The 13622-nt window shown below is 44.6% G+C and overlaps 1 protein-coding gene across 1 annotated transcript in view; it reads left to right on the top strand.

Annotated features, from left to right (window-relative positions):
* Positions 1-13199, top strand: part of KCNK1 (potassium two pore domain channel subfamily K member 1) — a 39838-nt gene extending 26639 nt beyond the window's left edge. Inside the window, exons 2-3 of the mRNA XM_033099557.1 lie at positions 8868-9263; positions 12035-13199. Of these exons, the coding sequence (XP_032955448.1) occupies positions 8868-9263; positions 12035-12294 (656 nt within the window). The 3' untranslated portion in view covers positions 12295-13199. The remainder of the gene's footprint in view (positions 1-8867; positions 9264-12034) is intronic.
* The last annotated feature ends 423 nt before the right edge of the window (positions 13200-13622 follow it).

Below are 13622 nucleotides of genomic sequence, written 5' to 3'. Positions count from 1 at the left end.
TAACGAGTCGTTCACGTTCCTCAAAGAGAGAAGGCTTCACCGTCCCTGAGCTTGCTGCAGGTTGTGTGACTATTCTGTGCCTCCATTCGTTGTAATACACCGCCTAGTAGAGAAATGTTGAGAGGGGACCTGCAGTCCTCACCTGCCTTTAATTGTTGGGATCCACTAGAATCAACCGGAGAGTGTGACTGTGGTGAACGGTCACCATATTGGGTTAGTTTATGATGAAGCAAGTGAGAACTTGAGAGACTTTGGATTTTTCTCTTGGGGTGGTGGTCACTAGTGTCCTCCCAACCTAGAGAGGCCACCAAGTTCATTTATATCAGGTTGTTCCTTAAGTGCCATTGTTAGGTCTTTGTCATCAGGACTGCTTTAACCATCAGTGTGGAAGGTGCCTTCAAGGCCGTGGGGAGAGCTGACATGTGTGCACAGAACAGAGGAGAGCATACACACACCTTCTAATCTGAAGGAGTCTGCGTGTTGTCTAGATAATCCCATTCGTATTTCTTTCAGCATCAGTAGGGGAGTTGACCTTTGCGGCAGTTCATGTCTCCCAGCTTCCGCCCTCATTGCTTTCATTGGGTTATTTCAGGAAATCCTCTCAGCACCTCCATGAAGCAGGAAGTATTACTCATATTTGACACATGAGGAAATTAAGGTGTGAAGTTTCTCAGGGCCGCACAGCCAGGATTCAAATTCGGGAAATCACATTCCTCAGCCTGTTTCCCAAACACCACCTTTCATTTACTGCAGTGACGCTGCAAAGGACTTTTTTGTATACATCTTCCTCCCTGAGTTCCCAAGGTTTAAGAGCCTCAAGGTCTTTCAAGTCTAAAAACGGCAGGGTGAGGGGGGAAAGGCATGGAGATGTGGTTTGACCCAGCAGGGGCCCAGCCTTTACACAGCCTGAGCGTGTAGGGCGCTTTCAATTCTAGTCTGGAGTCAAGCTTTGTGCCAGGTAAGATCTGTATTGATTATCTTTGGGGATGGAGGTGGGAACGCAGCATCAAGTAAATGATGTGTCTTCTCCATGTCATCCAGCATTGTTCCCATTACCTTTGAGCCTGTCTTCCATTGGGCAAGGTGCCCAGCTGATCCCAGGGGAAAAGAAATCGAAGTCCTGACTTGTCTGGGCAGCATCTGTGCCCAGGGGTAAAATGCCTACAGCATGAATTTTAAAACTCTGTTCTGAAAGTGCGTTGCTGGGAAGCCTCTGCAGCATGAAGACTTTTAAACCTCGAATAGTCTTGGCTGTGGGACACTTCTGGCAAATCTGAGAGAAGTGGCTGGTGGAGGAAATACTGCTTTGGTTAGTATTAGGTTGGTACAAATGTAATTGCGGTTTAAAAGGTTAAAAACAAATGCAAAAACCTCAATTACTTTTGCACCAACCTAATAGATCAAGAAGACTAATTTAAAATACCGAGGATTTAGAAAAAAACAAGACCCATTATTCGGTTGCTTTCTTTAGCTTTTCTGTCATTCTGGTGTCAGAATTCCTAAGAAATGGTCAAGAATGAGTGGGAGGGGAATATAAAAATAAATAATATAAAAAGACCAACTAGAGATGTATGATTCCTCAGCTGTGTGGTTTTCTGCACTAATCAGGCTCAGAGTCAGGGTTTTCACTCTTTCTTCAAATGACCCGGAAGTGGGGCAGGATGGGGGCGGGGAGCTCTGTATGTGACAAGCAGGCAGGTGGGAGCATGGGCGTGTGCAGATATGCTGACCCCTCACAGAGGTGGGCAGGGGGTATTTCCAAGGGCGTGACACTCTGCTGCTAATGCCTGCAAGAGATTTACTGTGGATTGCATTCACCACGAGGATATGCAAACCCTCTAGTCCTGTTCTCATGGAATTGGGCCCAGGTAGGTCAGAGATGACCTGGACATTTCATGAGGTTACAGCAAAGGTAAACGAAGGTGGTAAATCCTGGGGGTAGCCCTGAGGCCGAGATAACAGTGAGTTCGAAACCAGGGTGGGCCACGCAGAACCCTCTATCCAGGGTCCAGGGGAGGGTCAGGACCGGTCCGTGTTCAGCCCAGGTAGCCTGCCCCTCACTTAGGGCCACCGGGTCCCCAGGGCTCGGGCGAGTTTCTGGAAGCCTGGGTGTGGAATAGCCAAGCCCGTGGTCTTGTTGGTCACAGGTCTGATCTGTCTCAGAGTGTTCCTTTCCTTGGAAACACCCAGGGGTTTTTCCAGCTTTTACTTCCCACATAGCCAGCTACCCCTCTCTACTCCCCGTGATTTTCCCTTGTTCCTCCTCCCACAGGCCCTGTAGCCAGATTCAACAGGTTGATAAACTCAAGGTTCAAAGCGCCTCCCTCGCTGTTAGAATTCTGGGGAAGAGTTCCATCGCAGTCTCTTTCTGTAAACGAGGGGCCTGCACACTTACCGCAAAGACCTGATGTGAAGGTTAAGGAGATGAAAGCTTGTGCAGCTCTCCACAGGTGCCTGGGTCCCAGCATGCCAGACGCCGCACATTCCTTTTCTCTCTGGGACCGCCTTCCCAAGTCGGTGCAGGGAAACCGAGTTCCCAAGGAACAAGTGTGGATAATTTGAAGGTTCCAGGAGTTCGAAGGATTCTTGTGATTGTTTATGGACCACATTCCCTGATGCTCTTTTCGAGCACAAGTCCCCATTCCCACCCCCAGTGCAGGGTGTTCTTCCTGGTTTGGTTCCTGGGACTAAGCCCTCAGGCTGGGTCCTAGGCTATCCCGATGGCTGTGCCTTTTCAGAGCGGGGCTCTGTGCCACTGCCCTTTTGTATTAAGTATGTCTTTATTTTGATGCTTGGATGTCTCGGGGCCTTGCAGATCCAGGAGGAACCGCCTCTCCCAGGGTTCACCTACCCAGATGATAAGGGCTCACCTGCACAGGTACCTTTCACACGCAAACCAACCAGTCCAGAGCCTACATCCCCTCCCACCTCCTTTATCACAGCTTCACTCTGAGCCACTGTCCTGCTGCCCTCATGATGCCAGGGCCAGCTGCCAGACAACTAGGGACACCTCTGTGCCCCGAAGCTCACTGAAATTATGCAAACCTGCTTTGCCTATTCCTAAGCCTGCTTTGCCTATTCCTAAGCCTGCTTTGCCTATTCCTTCCTGTGGAAACCACAGTAAATGTGACTGCTTGGAATTCTGGGAGAACTGTTCTAACAATGTGAAGTGATTTGGTTATAAGTCATGCGCTACCTTTTTCTGCCTCTAGTAACCTAACAAAGACACCAACTGACAGTGCTCTATAGATGGTACAACTGAACAAGCTGGCATTTGGGAAGGTAAACAGATTATTACCTGATTTTTTTTTTCATAGGAACACGTACGTACACATAACTATGATGATTAGCAAAAAAAAAAAAAAAATGCCTTGGCCACCTTCTCCTGGCCTCCTCCTTCCTGTAAATATTACTAAATTATACCCAGACGATGTGAGTGGCCCTCTTAGCACCTTGACAGAGTTAGTCAGGAGGCTGGGCTCAGCCAGGTACTTGGCAGCTCGGGAGAGTGGCCGAAAGGAGGTGAAGAGTTTGGAAACGTTTATTCAACGTCCCTCTTCCTTTCAGAATTTCAGTTTCCTGAAGCAGCGCTTCATAAGGCGGTCTTGCCTTGTGAGAATAGACAGAGGCCTGTGAGAGAAGGCATTGCTCTGGGGGATACTTGCCCTCAAAATAGATTGAGAAACAGGTGAAAAACATGCAAAATAAAAATATAAAAGAAATTTGAACTCTGGAGCTAAAAAGATCACTCAAGAAATTTAAAAATCAAGTAGTACAGTGCTAGGGACAAGTGAACATGTAGAAATGAAACAGTAAGCATCAATTAGAGTTAGGTATTCAGTATTAGCGTGACTAGTTTGAAGGGTAAAATGAATAAACATAGTTTTATAGAGTCAGAGGAAATGAATCCTGAAAATTGTCAATGCTTCGAAAAAGCATTTGTACTAGGAATTCCATAGTTGGCCATGTTGCTCACTTAAAAATTAAAATTCAAAAATTAATTATTTTTGATCAGATAATTGGAGACAAAAGATCAATAAGCAGAAAAGAATGAAAACTATGTATCGAATCAGAATCACCAGAACATAAGGAGTTGTTTATATGTAAAAGATTAGGTGCTGACTCTAGCAAGCCAAGAGAGAAAATGGTTGTGTTGCCAGCCAGCTCTTAGTTAAATAAATAAAAAACTGTACAGAGGCCGTTTTTGTGTATTTCATTACAGTTTCAGGTGAGGCGGCTGGGGGCGGGGCCCCAGAAAGGTAGGAGACCTGTCCATCAGGACAAGGAGCAGCTCTCCCTGGAGGTGAGGATGCTTCTCACTTCCGCCAGACAGAGAGTGTGGTCTGTACAGACGCCACCCGGGAACTGTGACCCGCTGGGCACGGCCCCGCTGGGAGCTGGGGATGCTCAGGCAGCAGAGGAATTCCTCTCGGGTATCGGGGGTAAGCCGCCTTCTGGGCTAGAAGTCTGTGTCGGTACAAGGCTGGAAGGGAAGGGCCCATGGTCATCCTCTCAGCGCTGCCTCCGATCTGTTGTTACTCACAGAGTAAATGCCTGTCAGGTGGAAGGGGGGCAAATACACTTAGGGTGCTTGCTTAGGGTGGAGACCGCTCTGACAGCACAGGTAGACCTTCATGATTTGACATGGAGCCATGTCAAGATACGTTGTTCAGAGAAAACTGAACAATTAGAGACCAACAATACATGTGGAATACAATTTATGATAGAAACAAAATAAAAGATTGTTTTCCTGGAGATATATGTATGTGTATATATAGATATATATACACATACATGATGTAGGTATACACATGACTTGTATTCATTTTTTGTTATCAGTATATATTGAGTATTACAATTTTTAATAGTTTTTATTTACTTTCTTAAAATGTGTATACTTTTTTTGGCATCCTCTGTATATGTGTGTGTGTGTGTGTGTGTGTGTAAATGCTTAGAAAAATTTCGGGAACTTTTGGCTACAAACACAACAATAACATCTAGAGAGAACTGCCGTTGAACAGGAGGTGGGTCCTCAAGGAGACTTGCTTCATTGGGACTCCTGGGAAGTTTTACGATGGAACTACACTTATGTATTGAGGACAATGTACAATTTTTATTTAGACTTTGACCTGATGTTTAGAATAGTCTCTGGAATATAACCAGCCCTCTGGGCCACTGGACATCCTATCTTATTTTGACTGGTGCCTCTGGCTTTTGTATATTTACTTACAGACAGGGATTCCATGTGGAATTATCAACATTTAAGTTAGTTGAACAGGACAATAGGTGTTTTATGGAACTTTATTCCATACATAAATCGCTGATGTTAGTCATTGCCACAGAAACTACTTTCTGCGGTCATCACTAATTTGTTATGATGTTGTTTTTCTTCCGTGAGTTAAGAACAGTCCTCTCTCCTTTTCTTCACTGGTGAGCCCACCATTTTCCATCGTCGTTTATCCACGTGGCTCTAAACTGAAATTCAAGAATATGAAGCTCCCAAGGCTTGTGCCCACCTGCTCCGGCCCTTGGTAGATTTTGTGCGGACCCACGTCCTGACGTCCGTGGTGTCCCGGGGTCTGCATTCTCCTGCCTTCTCTGTGTGAGTGGCACAGCCCTTTGTCTGCCCTGCTGTCCTCTCATTCTCAGCCGCCTCCTGAGTCTCATTACCTCATACTCAGCTCCGTGGAGCCACAGGAAAGACGGGACACCCCACCTTGTTACCATGAGCTCCAGAGACGTAATTTTGGGACCTGAGTTGACTTTGGAGGCATCACATAACACACCTGGGTGGCACAGTGGAAAGATCATGGGCTCTGCTTATGATTTTTATGAGTTTGGACAAGTTATCTTAACTCTCAGACACTCAGTGTTCTTGTTTATAAAGCAGAAATAATAACTCGGGGGTTTGAATCTCATTATGGAGTTTCACAATCCTGTGAACGCAGATACATGGCAAGCAGCAAGTGGGTGTGTTTGTGCTGGGTGTTTAGAGCTCACCTGCCTCCTTCCAGAACCTCAGTCTCTTCAGACGCGTGGTTGCCTGGCAGGTGCCCCTTGCCTGAGCCGTCATTTCTAACTGTTCTTTCACCGCGCTGCCATTCCAGTTGAGACTCGAATTGGAAACGGTGAAAGGGGCTCCCATCTATGACGTGCAGGCCGTTTGCTGGGCTTCTCTTGTTTTTAAATGCAGTGTTCATTTCCCATCTCTCAGAATGGCTGCTCTATGGTGAGGATCCTGGCACTGCCCAAACTAGGAGTTCCATTGCCTGCCTCTCTGGATGTTAACCATTCAACGGAACTACCCGGATTGAGTAGAAACAAGTCCATTTTTGCAGTATACAGTTTGTGGTGCTCAATCTTTTGGGCCCCCAAAAAGATATGAATAGCCTTATAAAAATTTAAAGAACAACAACTATGGAAGCTTTATTACCATTTTGCTAAATTCTACATGGTCGTGATGGCTTTTCGTATGATTTTAAGATTTTAAAATCTCAGCTTTGCTTTAAGATTCACCTGGGGGTTCAGTTGACGGCACTTGAGTAAATCAGTCACCCGTTCATTAAAATTCAGTAGGACTGGAGGTTTCCATCTGAGCATTGAGCTGTCTGCTGCCAAAGAATCTCTGTGTGCCCAACATGGCCAGCACTGAAAGCATAGAGAATACAAGTGAGCTGTACATCTTACGTGTACTGTCCAGTAACAAGACTATTTGTGTGACCATCAGGACAAATGGCTTTCAGTAAAGGTCTACACGTTGGTGATTTTTAATCTTTTAGTGGGAATATATTACCAGCATTCAAACACATTACTGCAGAAAGAGATCTAGAGTCTTGTAATGATTATCTTTGTTGCTTGGAGAGAGTATTGTAGCAAACAGACATTTAGTAAACATTCTAACAAAAAGAGCTATCATCATTTGAAAGGAAAAATTACATCCTAAAATACTATAAAACTAGAAATTCGTGTACTTTTTTCGCCTACTACAACCAAAATCATGTAATTTATTGGAACAGATGGTACAGAAGAGGTGAGCTGTGTGGAATAGCTGTGTTATACTCTTAGTAAAGATCATTTGTAAAAATGTTACAAAAAACATAACGAAATCATGAATTTCAAGGCTTTTAGCCAGCCCCACTGATTCAGCTAATCTTATGTCTTCTCTACAAAATTCCTGCCGAAGTTAAATGCCATCCCTTGTAGCCTCTTGTCTCCAATACTAGTCACAGGCTCATAACCACTTGTGTGACTGGCTTTCCCGTTGCCTTTCTTACATTAAATAGACTTCCGCTTTCACATTCTGTTTCCAGATATCTCTGACCATTAGCACATCCTTCCTTAGTGCCTGGCCTAAATCGCAACTCTGATTGGTCTTCCGTGATGTGGGATACTTTAGTCACAAAGCGGTCTCATTCCTCTGTTACATTTTTTCCTCAAAAGTAAAAGTTGGACTTTCTCCTGCTTTTGCCACGTGAACATTATCTGGAATGTTCCATACACACACACCCGGCATTAGTCTCTGGGTCCTCCACGATGCCCATCGCCCTGGTTAACAAGCAGCTGGGTGTGGAGGGACCAGATGGATTCTGGGCCAGCGGTTCTTACCCTTGTGAGAGTCTAAACTCTGGAATGTCTCCATGGAGAAACGCACCTGTGTTTAGACGTACACATGGCCTGTGATTCCAGTGGGTTCTGGCCTCCCTGCAGCTCGTTCACAATCCGCACGCCAGTGTGATGCAGACTGACAGCCCCGGCTGTCGTGGTGACACCGTGCATGGGAGTGGCACCGTGCATGCTGTTTAATGACCTGTGTACCCACGCCCGACCCCAGGAGTTTGGTACAAAGCAGAAAATTGGGGGATCTGAAGGTGGTTTTTCAGAGTTACTTGTTTTTAAGCAGGATATATTTTAGAAACTGGATTTTGAACCCACTGTTAAATCATAATTGCGAATGTGAGGGTTTTTTCAGAATCCAGTTTTACCAAAAATGCACTTAGTTGGCTTTATGCTGAACTGACTTGTCCAGACCCGGGAGTCCTTTCAGGATGAAGTGCCCAGGAGACTGCACATCCGGAGGGGCTCCCCGGCGTGTGAAGGATGCAGAGTGTCTTGATTGGCTTGATTTGGGAGTGACTCAAACCTAGTGGGAAGTACAGCGCATGTGTTTGGAGCACTGGCCCTAATGTGTGTGTGTATTTTAATGTTTTGTGGAATTTATGGCATCTTGGAACCTACGGAAATGATAAAAGGGGAAAATGTTCTGATTTCTAAGTGTGCCGTTTAACCAGATAATTGAGCAGAATATTTTAAAAGAAGTGCTCAGCCCTGTGAGTTGCTGCGCCTTGATCTCCTTTTCTCTTCCTGTTTCCTGCTCCCTGAGTCACCGTCCCACTGGACCCTCATCAGCCTGGCCGCAGCCCCACACCTTTATTTGTCAGTCAGCCCTGTCCTGTGAGTAGTCTGCTTTGGACACGAGCGTAGACCAGCGTTTGGATACTACCAAGGCTCCCTGGGGGCAGTGGGTGGGGGTGTATGAGCCCGGAGAAGGGGGTGTCCTGTGCCAAGTTGTCCCTGGGGGTCTAAGACCGTGAGTCTTAGCTTCTTCGCACAGAGAACTGCCACTTCCACCTGACGGGGAACTCACAAGCAGACTGGGACGTGTTGGCGGGAGCTGGTGAGAATTGATCCAGAGGGGTGATTTCCCGCAGGAATGGCGTCCACTGTGGAATGTGCCGCAGTGACGGTCACAACGAGCCTTTGAGGCGTCAGGCCGGCGATCTGGCTCTTCTTCCAGGCCGAGGGGAATGTGTGGGCAGCAGATCTGTGCCACTGAAAAGTGTCCTACTCCCTCTCCCTTCTCCCCGCAGGTTACGGCCACACGGTGCCCCTGTCGGACGGCGGGAAGGCCTTCTGCATCGTCTACTCCGTCATCGGCATTCCCTTCACCCTCCTGTTCCTGACCGCCGTGGTCCAGCGCGTCACCATCCATGTCACACGCAGGCCTGTCCTCTACTTCCACATCCGCTGGGGCTTCTCCAAGCAGCTGGTGGCCATTGTCCACGCCGTGCTCCTCGGCTTTGTCACCGTGTCCTGCTTCTTTTTCATCCCGGCGGCCGTGTTCTCCATCCTGGAGGACGACTGGAACTTCCTGGAATCCTTTTATTTTTGTTTTATTTCCCTGAGCACCATCGGCCTGGGGGATTATGTTCCTGGAGAAGGCTACAATCAAAAATTCAGAGAGCTCTATAAGATTGGGATCACGTGTGAGTTCTGAGGCCCGACTCTGCCCCCTTGGTGTCTCTTTCTGGGTTGCAACTCCACCTTGCCTGCTCATGAGTAGCTCTGCATAGAGAAGCCCCGATTTCTTTTTTACTGATGACGTTTCAGTTTTGCCACCTTCTCATAACTATTTCATTTCATCATGATTCCCTTCAAAACGCTATAGAAATTTTAACTATTACTGAGAGGTATTTTCCCCAGGCACCTGAAAATCACTGATCTATCTCTTACTAATAATGTAATAAGCATTATAAGTTACAGTGCAAAAACATACCATGCAGAGGATACTTGATAACCAACTTTTAATTAAAAAAAAATAGTGCTCGACTTTATTAAATATTTTAATCTCAAGAAATATAGGGCTGGGATAGTGGACAGTTATAATCAGTCATGTTCTTTAATTTCCTAGGAAAATCGTAACAGAGTTGAATGTCTTATTTGTTCATCTGGTTCTTTTTGGGAAAAGTTAGAAAATGTTAACCATTTTCAGACTACTTATGTGGAAAATAGGCATTAAAATTCAGATGGCCAGTGATTTATAGTTTTTAAACAATTTTGAAAAATTCAGTTCATCATGGAAAACTTAGAAATCCATTTTCAAATCCCTCTTTCATGTGTCCCTTTCCTCTCTCTTCAAGATGCATAGAGTTGCCTCCTAATGTACATACACTTTTCATTCCTGCCTTCTCAAGAATTTATCAGCTCAGATCAGATCTTCTAGGCAATCACAGTACATACTCCGATGCTTGCTCTGGCCCTGGCTTGTAGTCTTAACCAGACAAAACTGTATTTTAGCATTTCCCTTAAACCAGGGACTCACGCAGGACAAAGACTTCACTCACAAACCCCAATGCTTTGAAAAGTGCCCACCAACCATACAAGTTCCATAAATATTTACCAACTGGTTACAAGGGTGACTTCATATTTCCCCTAGTTACCATAACTTTTTAATGTCTACCTAATGTTTTACCAGGTGACTAGACCAAAATGTAACTGTGCCTATATTGTCAAATATTTCGGTTGCTTCCAATTTGGGGGCATTAGAAAATAACTGCAGTAAACACTTTTCTATGTTTGCACCTTTTCTGCTTTGATATAGTTCCAAGAAGTGAGGTTGCTGACCCACTGAGCTTGCCCCCTTGTGACACACAGGACACACTGGCCCAGTGCTTTCCAAACTGCATCTCGACTTAACACTGCACCAGTTACCTGCGCGTGGGTTTCAGCGCTCCTGGCGTGGTGTGGGCCAGTGCGGTAGAGGGGTTTTGTGGCACGTGTCACAGCACAGATAAACATTACCGCAACTTTCTTTTCACATGTTAGGTAAAATGTTTCCTCCTTGTTTTAATTTAATGTTTTCATGACGTAGGGAAGTAGAACATGTTTCTTTAATTAGGTTTCCTGGCTCTACTTTTCTCTTGTGTTCAAGGTCTTCTCATAAATTTTGCCCAACATTAAACTTCCTCGGTTTCTCATCTGATACTAAATCCCTACAGAACATGTTAAGACTTGTTAAAATGTGAGCAATGGATTTTTCTAGGCAATCTACATAGCAAATGACTGTTCCAAAGGTGTATTATTTGTGGATAGGAGAAAATCCCACCACTTTTGCCTGAAGTCCCATGGGTATTTTTGTCAGCATTCAAGAGTTTGACTAAATAATGGATAAAGGAACAGGAAGGGATTTACCAAAGAGTTTGACTAACAACGTCATTGCTATGTCTAAAATACACTATATTACTATTGACACCTAATAGCCAAATTCTAAAGGTACTAGAACTGTGTCACTTTGCTTTCTTAAGACAATCAGCCTCCTTGATCCTATTATGCTGCCAATGCTAGTTTTCCTAGTTCATTTATTTTCTGAAAATCTTCCTCAAGCATTTTACCACTGGGACACGAAATGGGGGTTTTTGTAATTCTTACAATGTTCTTTTAATTTTCTGTTCCTTTCCAAGATGACACATTTTTTTCTTAAAACTGATTTTAAACATGTTGGAACTGACTTAAAAATGACATGTTTCCCATCACAGATTCCAAGGAAGAGCACTTTACGTGAAGCAACAGGTTATCTTTTATTTTGGAGTAAGAAACTGGTAGAGTTTTTCAGTGAATGGTCCATGTGCCAAAAAGACAACAAAAAAGAAGAAAAAAAAATGACTGTCACATAATAGAAAGCTTAGTTTGCTGCTGCATCTTAGTGAAAGTGTAAATAGCCACACACAAAGAGCTTTTTAATATCTACATCAATTCTTAAAGCAATTCTCATCTAGCTGAAACTGTAATTTCTGTTGCTGAACTTCTCATTCTATAGTGGAATAACGATAAAAGTACTGAGTGTGTCAACCTTTGTTGTGAGCACTCATGATAAATCAAAAACTCTTCTAAAGTGTCACTGGCTTTTTGAGCCACTGATTATAAAGGGTAGGTGGAGCGCCCTCTCCTTGAAGGTCACCCTTGGGTGAGTACAGTAAGTTACCTCTGTAACGATGCCACATCGCCCCCAACTTTTGTTCTCAAAAATTGGACCCTCTGATTCTGAATAACCCAATTTTGTGGTTTAAGGCATTCTTCATTTTTCTCTGGGTCATCCCTCTCTTTAATTCTGGGTCTCATAATTCTGTGTTATGGAATTCAAAGTCTTCCTAGAAATTAGAAAAGTGGCAATGGATTTACCATCAGCAGACACGTTGTGTCATGATTTGATTTATCCCTGGCTGGGTCCCACTGAGACGCTGTCATTTTTCTCACACAGGTTACCTGCTACTTGGCCTTATTGCCATGTTGGTGGTTCTGGAAACCTTCTGTGAACTGCACGAGCTGAAAAAATTCAGGAAAATGTTCTATGTGAAGAAGGACAAGGACGAGGACCAAGTGCACATCATGGAACACGACCAGCTGTCCTTCTCCTCCATCACAGACCAGGCCGCTGGCATGAAGGAGGACCAGAAGCAGAACGAGCCCTTTGTGACGCCGCAGTCGTCGGCCCCCTCGGACGGCTCCATGGGCCCCTGAGGGCCGGGCTTCGTCCTCGGGCACCAGGCCAGGCTTTGTCCATGTGTGAGAATGTAAGAGCCACAGTGGTGTTTTAACAAATACCTACTGTTTGTAATATTCAAAACGACACAGGAAAAATAGGACAAAGGAAGCTTTTGCTCTGGAGGACTGATAATACCCGAGGAGATGGGATATAGACCTGTAATTCACCTGCAACAAAATTGTCTCGACTTTACTGATAGGGGAAGAGCACCAGAAGCAGTATGCTGCTGTGGGTAGAAGCAGATTTTATACTTTTAATGGGGATTTGGGGATTTGCATTTAGATCACTTTAGCTGGTGGCTAAATAGCAAGATTTATATTTAAAAGCAAATAAAAAGCATAGAGATGTGTTTTATAAGTAAGTTTATGTGTACTGGTTTGCATGCGCCATCCAAAATGATTATTTTTGTAGAATCTAAGTTAAACCTACTATTTATAATGAATAGGTAACCATTAACTGTGTACATATAAAATATAAATATGTTTATATCCTATACATAGGTTCTGGTCACCAGATCTCAGCATACTTCTTAACCCAAGATTGTAGATATTTTTTCTTTTGATTTATCTTTATACTAAAGACTCGAGACTTGCTGCAATAAAATAAGAGGAATTAAACACTTAAAGAGTGAACGACTGTACTATTCTACTCATATCAGGTGTCTAAAATGTTTATAAGCATTTCCCTGGAGGTGAACAAGTCATGTCAAATATGATCTGTAAAAAAGGTTAAGACATTTTGTTTTAAAAGTTCATCGTGATTTGCAGTCACCTAGGAATACAGCCCCGAAAATGACCCTTGCAGCCCCAAAGGACAGATTCTGTCAAATTAATCTGAGAATTTTTAATTTATAAGCTGAAATAAAGAAAGCTCATAGCTGGTTGCAGTCTTCTGCTTTAATATCTCAGAAGTTTTCTTCCATGTGGATAATACGTATGCATTCCACCGAAGCCACAGAGGCAGCATGTGAACAACGTACACAGGACACCTTTAAGAACCTGAGAAGAGCACATCAGAAAGCCCCTGCTTGATACCTGACGCTCACTGTCCCGCTAACCGAGCCTCCTCGCTGTCCGGGCTGCCCGGTGGTGCTTGAGGTGTTGGGAGAATTCTCCCTGCTGATGAGCCGACCAGGGAGCCTCACCCTGAGGAGCTCACTCACCTCTGCCGCCTCAGTGATGTGCCACCCTGAGCACGCGTCCCCAGGCCTGTCCCAGCACTTCTGCATTAGCCCACAGACATTGCAGCCCCTCTCTTACAGCAGGGCCCTTTATTACTGCATAAAATCCCATGTTGTCTCAAG

The sequence above is a fragment of the Rhinolophus ferrumequinum genome, chromosome 27 (genome assembly GCF_004115265.2).
Source record: "Rhinolophus ferrumequinum isolate MPI-CBG mRhiFer1 chromosome 27, mRhiFer1_v1.p, whole genome shotgun sequence".
Lineage (NCBI taxonomy): Eukaryota > Metazoa > Chordata > Mammalia > Chiroptera > Rhinolophidae > Rhinolophus > Rhinolophus ferrumequinum.
The sequence above is the reverse complement of the archived record's forward strand: the minus strand, read 5'-3'. Positions and strand labels throughout refer to the sequence as shown.